The sequence below is a fragment of the Embiotoca jacksoni genome, unplaced genomic scaffold (assembly GCF_022577435.1).
Source record: "Embiotoca jacksoni isolate LCO1_2020_lvr unplaced genomic scaffold, fEmbJac1.0.p SCAF_27, whole genome shotgun sequence".
Classification (NCBI taxonomy): Eukaryota; Metazoa; Chordata; class Actinopteri; family Embiotocidae; genus Embiotoca; species Embiotoca jacksoni.
This window is the reverse complement of record NW_027185378.1, coordinates 5,884,146-5,906,878: the sequence shown is the minus strand read 5'-3', so window position 1 is coordinate 5,906,878 and position 22,733 is coordinate 5,884,146. Positions and strand designations below refer to the sequence as shown.

At 40.7% G+C, this 22,733-nt stretch overlaps 1 protein-coding gene across 2 annotated transcripts in view; it reads right to left on the bottom strand.

The window, feature by feature from the left end:
- LOC138205187 (leucine-rich repeat and fibronectin type-III domain-containing protein 2) overlaps positions 1–22,733 on the bottom strand; it is a 132,850-nt gene that overhangs the window by 8,680 nt on the left and 101,437 nt on the right. For both annotated transcript variants that reach the window (XM_069160949.1, XM_069160950.1), the window contains one exon: positions 473–1,869. In XM_069160949.1, the coding sequence (XP_069017050.1) occupies positions 473–1,848 (1,376 nt within the window). In that variant the 5' untranslated portion in view covers positions 1,849–1,869. The remainder of the gene's footprint in view (positions 1–472; positions 1,870–22,733) is intronic.

Genomic DNA, 22,733 nt, shown 5'->3' with positions numbered 1-22,733 from the left:
CACCGTCTCATTTGACATAGGAAACTGATTTCACAGAGCCTAAAGATCTCCAGCAGCAGTCTTCAAGCTTATACTTTATGGACTTGAGCAGCTTAAGAGGGATACATTAAAATGAGGGTCTATAATCCTTTTTCTTCTTGGATTTCTAATTAATGGTTTGGGGCAAGGATTTCGCTTTGGGTTTCACTTTTCTTAAACATATGAAAGCGGCATCACTGCCAATTGTCAATTTAAGAAAAAGAAAAATCTCAAGAAGGATTAAGAAAAATGAATGTCGATCTTTGAGTAGCTCTTCAAAGAAATTGACTGTCTCAAGTACTCACCCAGCAAACAATTAGCAATCGACTTTAAAAACACCTATGATTATTCTGAAGCTAAAGATTATACCTCAGGTTTAATTTGTCACTTTGACCAGAGAGGTCTCAGCTCATACTTGGATGCAATTGAATTGAGTTCCATTAATCATTCTTACCTGTAGATTAGGACTTCATCTTCAGAGCAATTGTACTGAAGCTGGTACATTTTGACCCTTGGAGTTGATTTGCTCACGGTCCACTTGACCAGAGCAGAGATGGCAGTCACTTCTGATACAGACACCACCTTCTCTGGAAGAGGCTTGGCCTCCCCTTTACTGATTTTGGTAGAGCTTGTTATGTCCGAAAGTCCCGACTTTGACTGTGTGGTACGATTTGTATCATTACTCAGATGAGGGAGTTGAATGATCGATAGCTCAATGGAGGCTGTAGATTCCCCTGCAGCATTAGCAGCTATGCAGGTGAAAGTACCGTAATCCTTGGATGTAGTAATTGTAATGTCCAGGGTGCCATTTTCATATACGGTCGCTCGGGAGGAGTTGCTGATTAAACGGTCATCGGGAGCAACCCAATGTACGGTTGGCATCGGATCCCCGACAGCTTTGCAGCGCAAGCTAGCCGTTTGGCCCTCCAGCACCAGCAACTTGTGCGTATGTTGCGTGATTAAAGGGGGCTCACAGACAAACTCCTCCTCACGAACGGACCAAAAGTAGCGTCCTTTTAGACTGGTGGGAGAAGCACATGTCTCCATATCATCCTCACGCTCCAGCCTCCGTAGCCAAAGCACTTCACAGTTGCAGTGCAATGGGTTTCCACCAAAGCTCAGAGAGAGCGGCGGTGCGTAAGGAGTGCTCATTACTACATTGCTCTGGGATCGAGCAAAGATCGGGTCTGGGGGAAGCTTCTGGAGGCGGTTGGAGGTGAGGTCCAAGCGAGCCAGTTTATCCAGATCTGTAAAAGTCCCCTCGGCAATGAAGGCGATGAGGTTATGATCCAGACTCATCTGATGGAGGTTAACCATTTTGCGGATAGCTTCCCAAGGCACACTGCGCAAGTTGTTGTATGACAAATCCAGATCCTCCAATGTCACTAATAAGTCGTCAAAGGCTGAGTTAGAGATGCGACTCAGCTGGTTGTTGTTGAGAATGAGGTGCTGAAGGTTGATCAGTCCTCGGAGGTCATCTGGTCCCAACTCGGTCAACCGGTTACTGTCCAGGTGCAGGGATCTCAAAGTCTCTAGGTCGATGAAAGAGAAAGGCTGGATAGCGCCGATGGTGTTGCGGGACAGAGTGAGATCCACCAGACCTGACATGTTGGCAAAGTCCTGAGGGGTGATCTTAAGGATAAAGTTGCCTCCCAGCCGTAGCTCCACAGTTCGCCGGTCGATGTCAGGTGGCACAAAGAGCAGCCCTTTGGAGGGGCACAGAGTCCCCAAAGACTCCGAGAGGTTCTGACAGACACAGTATTTGGGACATGCATGGACCATCGTAACTGTGGTTCCCAGAAGCAGGAGACTGATGACCACTTTGTCCATGTTAGTTCATACGAAGGGGACCTGCAACAAGAAAGAAAAAAAAATTAAATTCTAAATTAACAGTAACAATTTTACCACTTTAAACATTTCCAGGTGCACATAATTGCATGATTCTGTGAGCATTGATTGAGCACAGTGAATAATCTAGGTCAGATATAATTCCACCATGGTCAAAAAACTGCTCACTTGATGAGCTGGTCTGATTATCATCCATGAGGATATTTCACATTAATATTCTCCATAATAACCTTCATATGCATGTACTTTGCAATGCAAAGAAGGTGTGAAAAATCACATGAGGATTGTCTGAATGGAGCTCAGGATTAAACAGCGCTAAGAAGGTATTTTTAATGATGCAGATGCCTGTAAGCTGTCATTACAAATATACTGACATATGTGCAGTGGAAAGTAGTTCAAGTGCAGGGTAAGTGCATGTACTGTATAACCCAGCAAGCAATGGCTGTGTTCCTTCTCGGAGCGTTCCACCATCTTGTCAATAGAAAATGGAAAAGAGTTTGAGTAGAGTTTTCAGGAGTAAAGCAGCTACTTGGTGTCTATTTACTGCAGGTCTTTTCTCTCTGTACCCGTCCTTATCTTGTTATGTCATTGTTCCTTTTCTCCATTGAGTCTGAACCATTTTTCCAAAGGAAAATGCAAAGTAGAAAAATATTCTACAGGCCGCAGGTGTTAGACTCGGCATACTTGGCTGATGAAATCAGTACGCCTCTGTGAATGTCTTAACAGTCCTCACACCTGGCTGACTCCTCTGCATTGATGGCCACACTTGGCTTCATCCAGGGAGCTTTTAATTCCCCCAGACATTTGTATCATTAATTCCTAATGCACTCAAAACCTAAAAATCAATTTCAATCATCTTTTTTTTTTTCTTCCTTTTTTTAACAGGAGCAATTTTTATTAATGGAAAACTCTGCCTCGTAGTCTCATCAGAACCATAGGGAGGAGTGCTTGTAATTTTTTGCTATCCACATGTTTGTGTGATCATCTATTATCATGCAGAAGTGTGTGAGATGCCAGTCACAGCATGAGTACTTGCTATCTTCAACAACCCTGAAATACCCCCTTCATGAGCACAATGCTTTGTAATAACTCCTAATTACGAGGGGTATGTATGTATGAATAACCCTTCCACTTTTGAAACCAGCTTGTCATCATATCATGAGGTGCTGTAGCACCTGGACTGTGTGTTACACTGAGATAATTACAATTAAAACTGCAAGCAGTGATGTACAGGCCCTCGCACTCCCGCGCGCTGCCTCCCCGAAGCCATCTCCCCAAAGCCGTCTCCCCAACGTGCAGCGCGCGAGGGACCACATATCCCCACTTCTCGCAAAACAGGTATATAATGTATTGTCTCACCACGACGGATGTATGTCACACGTTTCGTGAGGTTTCAAGCATCCTTTGACCTTAAACATCAACTTCCTGTGACACGGCGAGACATCCAACTTTGCCACATCGTCACGGCGACGCCCATTGACAAAGTCAAACGAATGTCTCAATATATCATCAACTACATGTTTAGGTTATTGTGACCTGACTTTACGTTCATGGGATCAACCAGCTCGACGTAGAATGTGAAAGTATGAAAAGTGTCATTTCCAGTGGCCAACAGGGGGCGCTATGACCATGAGCGAATATTACCCCACAGGGGTCTTCAGGACGGGGCTGTTATCATACCTGTGATGTTTGGAGAAGGTCGGTCCATGTACATAAGATTTAAAGCAACTCGTAGTTTCATGGCGAGACGCTCAAAATGGCCACCTCTTACAGGCACACACATCGACAAAAACAAATTATTTTAAGAAGATTTAATCCCAAACATGTTTTCTATCCATAGAACCTAAATTCAAGTCGGTTGGACAAAATCCCTCGGAGGAGTTCGACAAAGTACGTGTCAGAATCGCCCAAAATGGCGACTAAATTCAAAATGGTGGACTTCCTGTCCAGTTGACGTAACGGTGCAGTGTAACTTTTTTGTGCGTCTAGGTGTGATACACGTGTCCACCGGATTTGGTAAATTTAGCTAAATGTGACCGCCTGGGCATCTCTTTAGGGGGCGCTCTCGAGCCGTTTGGCCGCACCCACTCGCGACTCCACTAGAATATGACATTTTTCGCTGTGAGACATATGTGTATCCACTTTCACGAGTTTTTGAATATGATAAAGTCTCCAAAAAGGCAAATCACTTTACGTAAGAATAAGAAGAACGACAATTCCTTCAGAAACAATCGGGCTTTCGCACCGGTGCTCGGGCCCGAACAAGCAACACGTACTTAATGATTGCTAACATAGCCACCATACACTAACGGTCACCGTTTCCTCATACTGCCCCCGTGAGGGGGCGCAGGTGAATGCTACATCCGTACAACATGACAGACATTTTCTATCAGCTGTCACATGTTTCCAAGTCATTGCATTAAGATTCAATCAGCATGCCTGAAAACTGTGTGAAACTCTGTGGGAAAGGTTTTCATTTCAACCTAATACTTGCAGACTTGATGCATACTGTTCTGATCCTCTCAGCACTCTGAAGCTAATCCTCACAAGGCCTCAAGGCCTTGTCAGCGATGACAGACAGTTTCTCTCAGACTCAGTTTAACGGATGTCATCTAGAAAAACCAACTGAAAACCCCTGAAAACCCAAAGAAGCTGGCTTTTACTTTAAGTTTTTTCTTTAGATCTTCCATACCCCTGAAAATGGACAATTGCGATGGGTAAGCATTCTCTCAAACTGAAAATCTGCAGAAGTAAAAGTACTGCTGACTGGATGCAGTTGGAAAGTTCAGTATAATTTCCATTCACATAAAGTGTCCCATTAAAGCTTGAGGGGGGAGCATTGTGGTTACTGGGCAGAGAAACAGGCGGACGACCTTTCAGGGACAGTAGAGATTGAGTCACAAAGAGATGAAAACAATGGACAATGTTTAAGGCCCATATCCATTTACTCATGGCCTTTACCAAGGGACAAAATGTAAGGGACAAAAATCTTGGTGAAATACCAATAGGTATACATCCTCTACAATTTCACAGTGCATTAGTGGGGCTGACATATAGAACTGTGACATTTATTTGAGCGGTTGTGACTCCTTGGCTTTTTTTAGTGATTACGGTGGCTGACTTCATCTCCTCTGGGGAAAATACAGCATGATTACTTGGTTACTTATCATTTCATTTAGAGCATTTCAAGCCGTACTGTTTAGGTAGGTTATTTTTAAAAGTGGTGATTATTCAGTGTGGAACAGCAGGTCAAGGTTTGCATCTGCAACTAGTGAGATAATCAAAATCTAAGAGTCATATTTTCATAGCCTTTCAAAACCAAAAACACAACAGTAAGAGCATAATAAATTCATTTAAAAAGTATGTTAATCCACTAAGAATAAGTTTATTTTAGCATGTACGGGTAGCTAGCATAGATACATATATATTAATGTTACTGGGTTTCTGAAGTCGAGGAGCATATCATTAGTTGACGTTGCATTATTATTTGGCATTACAAAAAGAAAATGCCCTGCTCAGGACTAAACAGCTAATGCATCTGTTTTTCCATCAAAGAGTTCTGGGAACTTGTTTGGCAACTTTCCAAGGAACTAAAAGGTTCCTTTATCACTGTGAACCTTCTTTTAGACCTCAGTTCTTCTGGTGGAAACACAGGTAGAGGAGCTGTCTCATAAACACAGCTTCAGCATTTTACAACTTAACCAGTTCTGGGTGATACTTTAACAGAATTTAGGCTGTCATTGGAAACTCGAGTCAAACTGTAACAAAAAACAGTGTTACATTTACTAAACTTATGGGTTAGTTCTCATCCTAAAAACCTTTTTCTTGTAAGCAAAAATCAATGGTTGTCTGCACGAAACGAGAAGTGGAGGAAGAGTGGACTTTTAACACAGAGTACATCTTGACAAACAGGCAAACATCTGATCATTGCTTTTAAGCAGTCTCCAGCAAGTTCAAGGAAAGTTTGTTCCTCCCTTTCACTAGGAGACATGTATCTTAATAACTGAGAATACTGAATAACAGCATCAATATGGTTTCATAAATGGTGTTTCAATAGAGGCGAGAGGTAAAGCTCACATCCTCTCTGGGTGTCGTGCAACAGGTAACTCTTTAGATAAGGCTCAATAACTACATCCATTTAAATCCTTCCTAAGTATAAAGCAGTACATTAGCATGGAAGAAATGAGTAATAAAAGCTATTTTAAAGTTATACGATACGGAATAATATCAGACCGTTAAGAGTCGCTGGAGCTCCTTGACTTCACTTTCACACGTCAGTGTGCAGTTTGTTCACAGTCAGCTCTCATCTTGTTGTAAGTGCATATTATTAACAGTGAAAAAAGTAAAAAAAAAAAAAAGTCTAAGTGACGGTGATCAATGTATTTTTGTCCATTTCCTGGAAGGGAACATGTATTTATGGAACTGACGTCCTGTCCGTAGGACCGAAGCAGACAGACGTCTTATTGACTGCACAGTAAGTCCGAACCAGTGTGAAGACAAGATACTGGGCAAGTCAGTATTTTTCTCTGTGCTTATCAGGCTTGCTAACGCCAACATTACCAGAATCTCTGCATGTAGGCTCAGTCTGTGACTGTGGTTAGTACACACATTGTTTTTTTTTACCTGGTGCAGCAGCTGCTACCATAGTTGAGGGGGTCAACGTATGTCAGAGTTGAGGCCAGAGATTTGATCTGAAGCGAACTAATCCAATGAACACTATTTAAGTGCCTAATTGTGGGGTTAACCACTTATTTAACCACAATCTCTTGCATTAATTAAGCTTGCAGTTTTAGGTGTCAATACTAAAATAACTGAAAATGAAACCATTGTTTTACAAAGACATAAAATGAGAGTTAAACGAGTGGCTCAGAGGTGAGTCTGAGAGTGATGTCATGGCTTCAGCTCTCTACGGGGATTATGACTTACAGAAACGGAGAGAATCAATCAGGCATGGCAGAGAGACGGTGAGAGTTTGTCAAAAACAACCTGCGTTTTTGTGAGTGGGAGTTTGTCGTACAAGGGTAACCTTCATGTGAACATGTCTGCACAGCTGTGTTGCCATCTGTTAGACAAAAAAATAAATAATCAGAGTGTAATGGAGGTGGTGTCGGTCCAGAGGGAGAGTTATTCTGATGGCTTCTTCTTCCCTTGACACAAATAAAACCCTTGATCATTCAGTCCGTGGCTTTTAAAGTGGACGCTGTAGACTCCGGGGAATTGTTTAGGTCTCAATCTATGCGCTGCAAAGTTGTTTCTTCCATATTTTTATCGTGGAAAATAAAAACAAAACAAAAACAAGAACACTCCTGACATAGCTTTGTCCTTTTTCGCCTCAGTTGTCAGCTGTGTTCAGTTGAGTCCTTCAATCCACTACCGCTGTCTCCTGAACAACATGAAGTGAGCGCAGCAGAGACAGCGCTGGACTCACCAGCATTACATGTTCCTCTTTCTTCTGACACACTTTGATAAAACGTGTCAGAGAATGACAGCTCAGTAAACCTGAGCGTGCTGTGTACAATCCACTGATGTCATGTTGCATCATTTGTGGGCGCTGACGCTCAACATTGTGACAACAGTTTTCTCACGCTTCTATCTGGGTCTGCCGACACGTATATGAAGTTGCCTCGTGCAGTAGTAAAATGACAGACGAATGCTTCTTTTCTTTTTTCCTTTTCATGTGAATCACCCACAATCTGGCATTTTTTTCAGTCTATGAAATTGCATTTTAAAAGTAAATGGAAGAGGCAAATTGCTCATAAGATTTCAAGTCTGAATCTTGCCGATATGGAAAAATCCAGACAAAAGATGGAGATTATCCGAGTGGGAAATGGAAGCGGCACATGGTGGCCAAAACCTCCGCTGGATGATAACCAAAGTAATCACAACCAAACACGTACAAAACTTGACGTGTTGGCTGAATAAGAAAAAAAAGAAAGTAAATAACGGGCAGAATGTCTCTACCTTTCTACAACAGTGACAGCCAGATGCTGAGGATTACATCAACCAGCTGTGAGCCTGTCGTTCTCCTAACTGTCCTGACAAGCTTCTCAGAAACGGCTCTGTGAAATACATGCAGACCTTTATCAGGCTTAAGCCTGGAGGGTAACTGTACAAGTCTGTTTGAGCAGACGAAGGCAAGGTTGTCTACGAGCATTTTGTTTGTACATTTTTATTTGTAATTCTAAGGGCTGCTGGGAGTTTCATCACTGTCAGCTGTTTTCCTGGATCCTACGCAGTTTTTAGGCACAGGTAGGCTCACACTGAGGGTAACACGTCTCTAAATCCTCTCCTGACTTCCCCGCAACAGATTTACAGTGACTGGCTCTTTCTATGGCTATTATAGAAAATACCATACAGTAGGACACTATAAAAAGAGAAGACAGAAACACGTTTTATCCTCTTAATGCGGAGCGATCCAGCTGTAAGACTCTTCTAAACTGCTAATTTCGAAGCCCGTCTAAAGTGCGCACCGTAGTGAAACTGATAATACCTGCAGCTCAGCAGAGAAATGACAGGCTCTCTTGTTTTTTAATGCAAATTGCAGCAATCGGACAGTAAGCTTTTTGATTGCTGACCGGGTTGAACTTCAATAACGAGCTTCCTGTTCTTTTTTAGAACTCCGTCACGCATCTTTCCCTTTCACTTCACTTCAGTAGCTTTGCCTCAAATCTCTCGAACAAGTTACAAAATTGCCCAAATGAGATGTCGACCAAAACAAACATGTTCGAGTCCCCATTGTTGTTTCATTTATTTGCACGTTGAGCAAAAACAAAAACATTTTTGTTCTTGCCTCGGCTTTCATTCAAGTCCCAACTTAGCCCGTCTTGCACACGGTGCCACGACAGCGTCTTGAGTAACGCGTGAACCAATCGTTAACCCTTTGTTTCACTTTTTATCTCTGATGCTTCCGTGAATTAAACAAGACAGCTGCTTCTTTAACAGGCTGCCATGGCAGGAAAAGGTCAGACATATTGAGACTCTGCACCCTCTTCGATCCTCCAGTTTACCTTTGTCTTGTGCTCATTACATACGTGCTCCCGACATCCGAAAGCAAACAAAGGCAGTCACACACACACACACACACACACACACACACACACACTGATTAATCGAACCACATTTCACAAACTTTTCTTGGTATTTGAAAGCCGCTTCCTTTGCTCAATAATGAATACCAATCAATTGATGCAGCTTGAGGCTAGCAGTTAATAAATGAAAATTTTTAGCAAACACTGTCTGACCTAATTAACCTTTATCGAATTATACTGTGTCCATCTATCTCTGCTGGTTTGCATGAATAATATAGTGCCCGGTGCCTTTTATTATTCTTGGTGGTGAATTTCAATAGCAATGTCTTGGAATATATTCGAAATGGAAATGCCAGATGAAAATGAAGGAATGTTTTCTTAACAAATTTAAAGACAAATTAAGATACATGTGTTCACAAAATATTAAGGTTAATGACTTCATATTTAATGCTTCGTCGTGATGGTTTAACAATGTAAACAGGAAGTCTGGAATCCCTGATACGAGCTTAATTTATATTCATCGGCAAACGTGCCAATCGAGGTAAAAGCTGAATCAACCGAGCAGCGACTGAATTGTCGGGGATATTCTGCAGCTAAAATGTGCCAGAAGCATGATTAATACGCGGATGCTGCAGATGGAGAGTCAGGCTTTGACAAGGTTTTCTTTTCTTTTCATCACCATAATGATGTATGCTGCCGAAACCATCTGGAGTTTGTCGCACAGTAAAACACTTGATGTTGCTTCTTCCTCTTCGGTAAAGAAGTTAGCAGGTACAAGATTTGAAATTATTGCTCCATGATATCACATTTCAACATGTTGGCAGCAAAATGGCTGTCAACACCTGGAACTGATGGAAGGTCGACAAGTGGCCAACAAAAAGCTGTGGTGTCTGACAGGTACTCCAAACTGCCACTCACTCTCAAGAATAAATATGATCAATGAAAACTTTACATGACTTTACATTATTACAAGTGAACAAACAATGGAATAATAATTAAGTGTATTAGGTGTCCCATGGCCGCAGGTCTCTAGCTCCAACTTAACTAATTGTCAATTGATGATTCTTAATTTGGGATTTTGAACCACAAACGTACAAGACCAGTTAAGGTGGGTTCTGGATTTCTGATATGGGTCTTTAAGACCCTGTCCTGTAAAGTCGACTTAAATAAGCTTTACTATTTTACCTTCAATTGCTCTCACATTGTGTATATTCCTTGTTAAAAGTTGCATTTCATCATTACCACAAAGTGGGAAGTAGTATTACTATTTTAGAAGTGTATGTGTCCCTTCATGGCTTTTTGGGCTGCTGTATAGTCTGCTGTTTGCACTGTACTTAATCAGAGTTTCTGAAAAGTTTTCTGGGTTCTCTAAAAAAAAAAAATCACATTAAGTTCATATAAATTCCTCTAAGCGCCTTTAAAAGGTTCCTAAGTACATAAGACGTTTCCTGAGTTCCTCAAAAGGTTCCTGGGTTTTTAACAAGGTCCCTGGTACCTCATACTCACCAGACATAGTCTGCTTCCAGAACTATTTCCGTTCAAAAAATGTGATGTCAGAGGGCCACCTTTGTAACAAAACTACTGCACATCATAACAGTGTATATACACTATCATCATTACAGTGTATATACACTATCATCATAACTGCATATACACTATCATCATAACAGTGTTTATACACTATCATCATAACAGTGTTTATACACTATCATCATAACAGGGTATTACAATTTCAGGGAAAAACAGAAAGAAAGTTGTCTTGTTTACCTGTAAGCTTTTAGCATCATGCTTATTTGAATCCTACGAAGTTACATGTGTCAATAATGGGTGTTGACACTGAGTACAATGCCAAACGAGTGAAAAGTCAAATGTTTTTATTTGCGGACATTTCCCAGTGTTTAAGACACTGGATGTTTGTGACTCATGTTCCAATATTTTTTGGTACCTAAGATCCAGCTTTTTTTTTCCTTCTCTTGGAAACATGCGGAAAGGTTCAAATTTAGGTTCATGAACCAGAACAGGATCATTTCTGCTTCGTTCAAAATATCCCTGATGCCGCTTTAGTTTCTTGGCCCTTGAGTTCATATAATGGTGCCTGAGCTGCTTAAAAAGTGCCTGAGTTACTTAAGAGGCCCCTGGGATTCTAAAAAAAGGTACCTATGTTGCCAAATGGCTCTGCATTACAGAAGAGATTAATCAGATCAAACCAGTGTTTTCGCACTCAAGAAGTAATAACTAAATCACCAGAGAATTTCATCATTCTGGACACCATAATAAGGGTGGCTGAACAGGCAGTGATATGCAACCTGCATACAGTATAAAACCAGGGGAACATGTAGGGATGAGTCAGTTTGCTGTGCAACAAGCTCCCACACAAATCGGTTTAAAGCTGTCCACATATCTATATTTCCAATGGTGAATACCCTCGTATAACACCTCTCACACCTCCTGAGGCAAGTCCCAGGTTCTGCTCTATATCAGACATAAATGGATAATTGACAAGTCATTGCGTACACCTCATTCTTCTGTTCCCTTTATCCAGCCAAAGAATCTCACTTGTGTCTCTTATTTATTAAATATTTATTTGGCCCCCTGCCAAGTAGATCACATCGTTTCTGACTGCTGAACTTTCCGGCCAGATCCTCTGAACCTTTCAAGCGTTAGATGGAGCAAAGGGTGAGATACACATGGCCTGGACTGTTTGTGTTTTGTGTGTGTGTGTGTGTGTGTGTGTGTGTGTGTGTGTGTGTGTGTGTGTGTGTGTGTGTGTGTGTGAGTGTGTGCGTGTGTGTGTGTGTTCTCTATGTGTTCTTGTGCTTGATCACATGTCTAGAAGAAGAATCAAGATTCTGATGCTGAAGAGCCCCGATCCTGGGAGTTTATTTAAGAGGCTGTAATACATGTAATGGGAATGAATTGAAGGCCAAAGGTAACATAACATTTATATGATTCTGCCATTTATGTACTTTAAAAATTCAAAAACATTACACTTTGTTTGGAGAAACTCGGTGGAAAATCAACACAACAATGTCCTACTTGTGCAAACTAAGTGCTGCTTTTGGCAATTTGAAATATTGAGCTGATTTTCATATAGAACCCGATGAAAACAATTTTAATTCACAAATTTAAAAGTACTGGGATTGTCACTTGAAATCAAAATTACTTGGATATGGACTAAAAACTGTCAGAATTGTTGTGTCATCATAACATATTTTTCAATATATATATATATATATATATATATATATATATATACATATATATATATATATATATATATATACATATATATATATATACACCAAAAAAAGATAAAGGTCATGCTGCTTATTGCTGTCAATATTTTACATTAAACATGTTCTGTAGTTTTGTTTTCTGTGTGTTTTGTCACTGGTTTAAAACAAATGTCTTACAGGAATGCTTTGTATGCCTTTATTCCATAAATAGCTAGAGCGAGAGGCTTTATGTTTCTGGGTTATCCGTATTGTTCTCATGTATGTGATATCTCAACAGCGCTGCAAGGGAGCTTCTTAAAAAAAGTTCGCTTGGTCTCAAGGATAACCTGATCATAAATTGGGGGTCAAAGGTCAAGGGGACTGTGACATCTGTCTATTTTTATTTTGAACAACTATTGTCAGTCAGCTTTATTGGCTGAGCATGTGAAAAAACACAAGTATTCCTTGAAAGCCTTGACTGCATCTATTACGTGAGTCCAGAGTGACATAGATGTAAACTGCAACTTGACTGGTTGGTGTGGACACACAACTGTAAAGCAGTGATTAGTTTGCTTGTATTGTGATATTGGTGAGATGACTTTGGCCCCCAGCCCCAACAATTCATACATTTTAGTGGCAACTCTGTTAACGAGTGTAATTCTTACAAAAGAGAATATCTAATCTAACTGATGCTAATAAATGAATGCCTTAATATCATTTATTTATTTCTTTGGCAACAGTATGACAAAGAGGACAAAAACACCAGCCACAGACTCCGCTAGTGGCAATCTTGTGAACATGCTGCGAGTTGATGATTTGAGATGTTGTAATGCATTTAAATGTCGATAGAGCCGAGCGGTAGCACTGCTCGCAAAGCTCTGGATCAATCTGTGGCCAGCGATGCCCCACATTCCCCTATGAGGCTAAACACGGAGATGATTACAGCAGGGTATGAATGCCTCTTCTCCCAGAGGTACATTTGGAATTAATTGCAGAAGTAACAGGGGAGATCTTTCCATTAAGAAAGGGCATGCACACTACAGCAAAGTAGGCCTAGGAGTCAAATTAATATATAGATGTCGGCGTGTTTGTCCATTGAGTAAAGCAATTAATTCCAAAACTTCCTGGAAAGAGATCTTTTACCATGATAAAACGCAGCCTGTAGCTCGGATTATCTGTTCACAATCAGTACGTAAATCCCTGAGCCTGTTCCACATAGACATGGGTTGCCAGAAGATGAAGCAGTATCAGGAATATCTAGAATCTCCAAGGGCACCATCAAACTCTTGTGTCTTTGTAACGGTAAACTTTAGCCATGCGCTGCCTCGCGTCTGAGCCGGTATGTGATAAATAGGCCATTCTTAAAGCCTCAGTGATCCACATTTTCATTCAAACGGCCGGTCCCACTACGGTCTGTAATGTGCAAGGGGTCATTCTTTTGCGATTCACTAAAAGTAACAAGCAACTGTAACTGAGTCGTTTTATTGTCTTTCAGCTCTTTGTTTTGCTTCCCTGGTCCACAGCACCTGTTTCTATAACGCAACGGTTTTAAGGAAAAATACAAATATATGTATATATAAAAAAAAAAATATATATATGTATGTATAATATACCTAGCCGAGCACCTAGCACCAGATAGCTGTTAGCTGCTCACGAGTTTGGTATTTTTCTCAGGAATCAGTACAAAGTAAAACTGAGCATGTTCTTGTAATCGCTAAGTTTATCTATTTATGCATTTCCTCACCTTTCTTTGAGCAGTTAAGCAAAATCATAATCTTCTGGCCTCTAAACCCCATTAAGTGCAATTGAATGGAAGCTAAATATGTAATAAACCTGTTTGCCACCTACTCAGAATCAGCTAAACAAGGTTAGCAACTGGGTGCGAAAACAGGGCTATTTAGCAGCTTAAGTGAAAGAGATTTTTCTCAGGAATTTATCGAGTGGGGAAAAACACGACTGCAAATGAATGCCCATTCTGCTATCACCAAGGAGACAGAAATGTATGAACTAATACAGCTTTAAGATTTGGAGCACCATATGAGAAAATACCGACTTATCACCGTTATACATTTTATGGCCACTGTGGTAAGTTTGTGGTCTGAGTTAAGTCAATCGTAGAGTATTTTCTCCACAACGTCCTTCAGACACTATAAAAAACCTCGGCCAATGGTCTCCCTGGACAACCCCCTTCTCTACAAAAAAAAAATAAAATTAAAAAACATCTCAGAAGGAGTAGCACCAGCTCACTCGCTCTCTTATCAGAGGCTGCCAGATGCCAGCCCACAACACCATCCCACACACAGCCTGAAGGTGCACTACAACACGAAGCCATCACAGTGGGGAGGGAGAGCGAGGAGAGAGGGAGATACAGTAGAGAGGGAGGGAGGAAGAAAGAGATGTATAGCCTAGGAACATTCGGAAGGAAAAGTAGATCACCGTGTGGAGGAGGGTCGATTGGAGAAGAGGGAGTCTGGGAAAAAGTAGTGTCAGAGACCAATCTCTTTTTTTCCCCCTAAACTGTGCCTGAGAGGCTAAAGACCAAAGAGAGAAGAGAAACGACTTTAGATGTGTTCTGAACAGAGTCTGATCTGTTACCGTGAAAAAGGAGGGGGGAAAAAAAAAGAGAAGTGGTTTATGACGGTTCCCACGGCAGCTTTGTGGCAACAGTAAAGATGATGCAAATCACTTGTGAGTAACAAGCTCCATCCATCACCCTTGTTACAGCGCCGATGTACAGCACAGGCCCAGTGGCAGAGCCACTCATGCACACATTGTATGCAAAAGCCTACAGGCTGTCTTTCACTGTGGGTGGAAGCTTTCTCAATTTTACATGTAGACAGCAGAGAACCTTTTACGAGAGCAAGATACACTGTCTGATCAAGCCATCTGTGATTCCATTTTGACAGGCTGCTCAAAGTGTGCTGCTTGACAGCCTCAAAATTCTATTTTGTTTCACTTTTTCGTGCTGTGCTTAAAGACACCGATCGGCGGTGACATTTGAATGTACACACAGACACACACACGCACACACTCTCTCACACACACACACGCACACGCACACACACACGCACACACACACGCACACACACACACACACACACACGATGGCTGGCAGCTGCTCACTGTCTTAACTTCTTTTTCAGGCTGCCAGTGAAAGCTGATTACCAGTGCCAGTCGTCCTCCCAACAAACAGCAGAACGCTAGCAGAGAATTCGAGTTGAACATTTGAGTTTGAGAGAAAGAAAGAGGGAGATGAAGATAAACAAGAAGCAGTCAGGAAAAACACTGAGGCTTGTATAAAGACATAATTTGAGCACTGAAAGGGAAAGAAAAGGAGAGAGAGGGTCGAGGCCACAAGGAGAATGGACTGAAATGGATCTAGTTTTTAGCTTGGGCTTGAATAATGATGAATTGCTTATAAAAGGGCAGAAAATGGGAAAATTGCCCATGAGAGGCTGAGGGGACTTGCACAGCTTTCCTAATGGCTCTGTAACACCTGGATAGCAATCATATGGCTACTTATTGTAAGTCGCTTTGGATAAAAGCGTCAGCTAAATGAAATGTAATGTAATGTAGGACAACATGCGATTTATTTATTCTATCCCTATGCCTCATCCTTTACCCCACTTTTAGTTAGTGTAGGATTGTGAGTCACACTGTGGATCACAGTTCAGATCACTTCTGGCGATCCAATGGAAACCCTTCTTTTTCCCTACTTTATTCATGTATGTCTTATTTCCCCTATAAAAATGACGTATCAAGCTAGAATAAGAGTTTATCAAGCCTGGCCCCATTTAGACATGCTGTATAGCTACTTCTTATAATAATCTATCAAAACTACTCTGCCACCATGGCTTGAAGTTGGGCTGTTTTTTTTTTAACAAATCTAATTGTGATTTTCTTTTAGATAATACAGACACTAAATACTCACATGTTTTTATCTGGTGGTTAAAAAAACACTGTTATCCCAGCATTTATTTTGAAATACAGAATTACAGGTCTAACAGGATGGTCCTTTACTTCTAGGTCAAACTGAACAGGTGATGCTCTGCTCTCACTTTGTGTTCATGCTCACAGGTTCAGACTGGCCAAAGACAGCACGAGAACTACGTTGTTATACATTTCCTCTTGCACACTCAAAGCACCACGCTCACCTCTCTCATGCTCAAATCTAATTCTGCTCTGGCAAATCGTTTCCAGTTCGTCTTCAAATGTTGACTTGCAGACTGACTCGCACACAAAATGTTTGGTTTGTCTTCTGTCAACACTTTTATCGTTTTCCAAAGTTCCCTACTGAACGCATCATATTCCATTTAAAACAACGATCTCTACTAAAACTGATGTGCAGGACTACTTCTTTTGCCGCAGCTAATTTCCCTCAGTCTCCATTGGTTGCCTGGCAACCTCACAGTGACGTCACATAGCTAGAGCCAGGCTACACTAACCCCTCAAAACCTTTTCATGGTATGATGCTAATCCCAACGTGAGGACGCTGTGTATCCCAATGATTTGCATTTGAACCTGGTTGGAGTTCCTGCTCATTTGGCTGAGCCACCCAAACAATGCAAACAAGGCTGAAATGTCTCGACAATCAGAGTGTTTGCAGGAGGAATTAACGCAGCCATCTGTAATTCAAACTTTAGCCAACATTAAAAAAAAAAAAAAAAACTCCCATCTGCCACTGCAAGAAGGATAAGACATACAAGGACTGTCAGCAAATATACATTCAACCCAGGTCTGACACAGACTGAGTAAAAGCTAAGACAGGCGGTGACGGATATGATGGCCGATCGATCTCTATTGGCAATGTGCAAAAGCTCATGCAAGCGAAATGTGTGTTTATGCAGGAAACTGTCCATATGGGGGACTGTTATATAATTCATATTGCAGGTGTTAAAGAGCTTATAAGCTTCCTGAATGAGAGACAAGCAGCTTTGAAATAGGGCTCCTCACATACAGTGTGCCTGCATGTTCACAAAATGGCTGACAGGTAGAAGTCGTTGAAAAGAAATATGCCCAGGACGGAGGTACACAAAGGGAGGAGAATATGAAGGGCACGAAACCAATCAGCCGGCTGTCAGCCAGCTTTTTGTCAAACCCGAACGGATCTGTCACGTGAGGCTTCCCTCGTGGACAGAATGCAGCATGTTTGAAATTTGTTTGAAGATGAGCTGTGACAGAAGATGCAGATCAAATCTAAATAATCTGCATGCAATTCAGTTAGCTGATATTTCGGCTGCAATAATGGGATTAACTTTTGTTTCTGACACCAATATGTGATTTGCTTTCAAAGTCTGATAAGGGTCCCTTTTAATTTGATTTCCAAAATAACAAAAGATAATAAAAGGACGTAAAAGTGATGCCTGATTAAAGAAGGCAGTTTTTGGAGATACTAAAATGGTCCCTTTGATATGTGATACACTTTGCTTCGTACTCTGTACAGTAAACATGGCTGTCACGGAGGAGATGCTGCTGCCTCTCTTTGTCGTACAAGTGGTCCAACGACAAGAAAACGATCTCTCATCAGCGAAGGCTTGTACAACAAAGGCATCTGGTAATTTCTAATGTTTAGCAGATCTCTTCAGTGCATCTTGAAAGAATTTAAGCAGCACACAAGCTCGGCTGTGGAGCCCTTGCCTTCCTCTGATCTCTGTGGGCTTTCTAGCAAACAGAAAAGACGGAGCTAGACTCCTCACTCATCATGTTTTTTTGTCCTCAGGCTGAGCTTAATCAACAGCGTCACCTATTACAGTCGATTTTGATTCAGCTCTACCCACACTGTAAATAAATAACCCTTCCAAATTGTTAGATTTATAATCTTAAATTAGACACATTTAAAGTGAAAATTACAATTGTGCCAAAAAATAAATATTTGATTTGTCACACAAGTGGAAAAAATATTCTGTTTTGTTCTTTTAAACAACTTTTTTTCCTTCCATGTAATTACGTAAAACGTAAAAAAAAGTTATTTGGAAATATTAGTAGCTCATTCGCAGGTTTCCAGAAATCATTTTTTTCTCATGGAAAAAAAAATACATTATGAAGGCTTATTATTATGTCTCCTCAAAGATGTGCTGTATCAGTGAAGTCAGATGTCTTCTTGCTGATCAAAATTAAAACAACTCAAACCAGGATGAAGACAGCTCTTCACTTTACGCACTTCCTGCACATTACATATGTGCATGCATATTTTACAGGTGTCATCTTGAGATATTAAAATGTATTACTAGGAATAAAGATTGATACAATAAATTATTAATGTCAGAAATATATTTTTTTAATGGAAACCGATAAGATACACCCACTTAAGTTTTCAATAAATTAACAAAAGTAAACATCATGTTTTACTGAATACACAAGTTAAAATATATTAAGGTGGACAAACTCAAGGTTTAAATGACATTTTTACTCAGGTTTGTTGCTATGAAATTTTGTAAAGTCTGTAAGGCTGCAGTTAATATATTCATCTTTTTATATTGAACATGTGTGTCACAGTATCATTTCACTGTACCATCAATAACATGTCATCCACGTCATTCGTTGTAACGTGTTACTATAAACAGCATATAAGATGAACATTCTGTTTTAAGATCAGTATTGGGGAGTGCACAAGGCTCCCTGCAACTCGATAGGCTCTCTGGGATGGTAGTGCTGACCAGAAACACCCACTGACTGAAATCCATTGATTGAAACATAACAATCAAGGGGAATGTCAGAGAGAGGAGTGTGTGCACTATCAAACTCAGCCTGGTGGGGCTGCAGCATCCTGAAATCCATTTATCGATCCTGGTTGGCTGCTCACTGCTTCCTTTGACAAGGTAAGATCCTCAGAAGGACATCACGGATGCACTGTGCTTTAAAAATCCTATAATTTTACACCCAGTGCACCGTGAAACACGCAACAACAGGTAAAGCTGTTGTGCTTTCCCCTTTAGTGCTCTCGTCTTGTTAAATTTTCAGTTTGCTTTGACAGCGCATGCAGGGTTAAGGTTTGTAGAAATGAACTAATCAGAACAGCTTTTACAATTTTCAAATCACTCTGATGAGCTTTTATCTTGCATATTCTGGCAATGATTATTTTTACCCTCACGGTACAGTGTTTTATTTTGAAATTCTTAATTAGCCTGGTACAACCAGACCACACTCCACGAGGATTGCTTGCTGATGTTGCCTCCTAATGGGCTTAGCCCTCAAATTAATTTAGGAACTACTGGAGCACCTTTCAACCAGTTGGCATTGACCACCATATGACGTAGATGTAGCCAACCCTACTGGTCGCTCATAAGTCTGCAAACCTCAATGAAAACAGGGTTTCCAGACTGTAAGCACAGTGAACACTGAAACTGAAAGATATATTCAGGCGAAGCAAGGCTATTTGTTTCTGCCCGATGGTGTAAATATCGATGGAGCAACTGGAGCAGCACACCAGGGCCAGAAACTGGCAAAGGCCTATGTAACAGCTTCAGGGCAGACCCACTTGCAAACAGACTGCTTTACACATTCCTCAAGGTAACCACTCAACAACATGATTTGACCTAGTTGAAATTGTGGTAGCTATTTATACAACCTTTGCACATTCACAGTCTTTTTTTATTTTCGCATCTTTGTCTTTGTTTAAATGTTTCAAACCTATTTCATCTGATCGCTTCAGTCTCAAAAGTTACCAAGGAGGAAGGCTTCCTAGGAAATGCTAATTTCTTTGTCCGACGACCTTGCTCTTTGTCATTTGTTCTTGCAATGACCTCCTAACAATTTTTTCTCAAAATCTTTGCAAGAAGCTCCTCAGCAAATAGACAAGAAGTTAGCAGAAATAGCTAAACGTATGTATGTGTGTGCGCACAGGTGTGTGCTTGTGTTTGGGATGAGAAGAGGTGGTCAAGAAAACTATTTGGACAAAGGCTAATCACAATCATAGGATTACTATCCTACCAAGAAAGAAAGAGACATGAGGTGGTTAAAACGTAAATGTATAAACCAATTATATACTGTGAACTCACTTCACTAAATGTTTATCGTCTTTCTTTTCAGAGTTCTGTTCTATTTATATCCTTCAATCAACAGCTACAAGATAATAAACAGTGAATCACAATTTTCTCCCCCTGTAGTGCCTGATAATTACGAAGTCAGCGCCACAAAAATGAAAATAAAAACTTGCATGCTGAAGGGGGTTTCTCACCAGATGTTCGGTTAATTCCCTCTATCACTCCAAGCGCACACTTCCTTTAAGTGCTAGTTGTTTTCTGCATACTGGTGAAAACACTTTGTGGCGGACAAAAGAACTTTCCTTTTCAAAACATTTTTTTGAAGGCATAAAGAATACTGCTGACGCCATGATGCAATAAGAGGCAATGTAACATGTCTGACGAGCAGATTCCTATCTTTGTACTTGTTCACAAAAGCTTTACAGTTGACACGGTAATGAAAGTGAAGTGCTTATCATGGGGGAGACGGGTGAGAAACAACACCATGAAAAAGAGCTACAATTCATAACATGACACACCTAACAGACAGGGGAGGAAAATAGATGTGATCCTACAGGTGAGATTTCCGAAATGGCATTGCAAAAAAAAAAAAAAAAAAAAAAAGTATTTTTCTTGGCAAGATTGAGCTCAATTGCTTTCTGACTCAACTCTTGCGAGACAACTTTTCTTCCTTTCTACAGCAGAACACATCAGACTGAAGCACTCGGCAGACGGTGCAGCTTTTTAACAGTATTAGTTCAGCTCCAGCGGGTTTGTCACCGTGGGGAAACCAAAACTTGTGCCGATTTAGCGCAGATTAATTTTATTCTTTCTCAGTAATAGTGCATTGTGTGCGACACGGCAGCGCATCAAAGGTGGCCTAGTTTGGAATGCATCACATGAGCTTGTTGAGCTGATGGGCTGTGCTGTAGAGGAGTTTCATTTGAGCACTGAAACAGATTAATTATCATGCGAAATCACTTAATGACAACACAAAGAAATCCCAAGTTGATAAGCAATTAAATCAGGCAGATGGAAAAATATATCTGTTGTTGTTGTGGTTGACAGATACAATGATAATCCCTGTCTGCACCGATCCAGTAATGAGATTTGATGTGCTAGGCTAAAATTGGGGTTGGGATTTCTCCGTCGCTGGGCTGAGGGATTCATACTGAGCGCCAAAAAAGAAAAATCAATGTGGGAAATATTTGATTTACACTTACATAATGCATTGATGCCTCACCTTGCCTGGTGCATATTGTCGATGTCAACTCGCAGCATAAAAATGTCATGATGTATAGTGCATAGTGTGGGAGTGTTGACAAAATACCTGCATCACCTCATCACCTGCACAGGCTGACTGATTTTAAGACGTGGGCATGATTGCAGCAGACGCTCAGTTCAAACACCTTGATGGCTTCTCTGGTGTAAAGCTCAACTACAGTTGTATTGTATTTTTCTTTTTTGTTTTGGTTTCATATTGGCATTTTTTTTTAATTTTCTAGAGAACTTTTAACATCCTGCCGTCATTACCTCAGTAGGATGCTTCTCCCTGTACTTGACATTAATTGGCTTGTAGACGGCCGTCAGTCTGCCGTCAGCGTGTTATCAGTTCGGTTTTCAGTTCGGATGGAGAGAAATGAATGAACGGATTCATTAGTTGCTCTTTTATATTCCTTCTGCTGCCATTTCTTTTTTTCAGGTGGATTTATTCTCAGTCCTCTGCCTCTCAGCCTCTTGGAAAATAAGTAGAGTTTTGACATTTGTATGTGTTTTTTTTCAAGTCAACTTTTGATTTCTTTGTTGGACCAAAACTACAATGAAATACTTTGTCTCCTTTTTTTTTTTTTTTTTTTTTTTTTTTTACCCCGTGTGCTACTGCGGCTTATTTTGAGTTATTTCTTTTTTTTATCCTCCCTCTATATTTTAATGTGTGACGACAGCCTGCCTCGACTTCCTGTAATTGGTCTAAAAGTCCGAACCTTGCTCCCTGAATATGTACCCTGCAACCACCCAAGTCCCCAATAAGTTTGGCAACCAGACCTCCTGTGGTGAAATTGTGGTGGTTTAATTACAGATCCCTGGAACGGGACAAGGCCATATCTGTAACACACACTGACTCCATTTTTAGAAGTTTAAACACATTTAATGAAGAGGCCGCGTAGTACTGTGATTAAAATGGCTGTAGCATTTTTTGTGCTTTATTTCTGTTTTATGAAATTTGCCAGCGTTGCAGTTGACAGTTTTTAGAACAGCTTCAATAACATCAGTATGTCAGACTCTTTGTTACTCTTTGTTATTTATAGTCTATTTTACAGTTTGATTAGGTGGAAATAAAAATGTTAGTGATGAGGACACAGGAGACCTTATTGTATTTTATCCCAACTCAGTCCAAGTTGTAAAATATGGACCTCACACTTGTGGAGTTATTACTGAAAAAAAAAATTGCCCAAGGATTAACGAGTAAATGCTAATTTATTTGGGAACATACTCCCTGTAAACACTGACACATTGCCCCTCTTAATCTATTTGCCAAAACGAATGGAGGTGAATGAAACACTAACTTAGCTTTTGGGGCTCCTCAGGGTCTGGGGACAATTGCTCACTTTGTCCGGTTGCCTGGCAAGTCAGCCCTTCTTAACCATTTAGTCTCTCTGACCCAG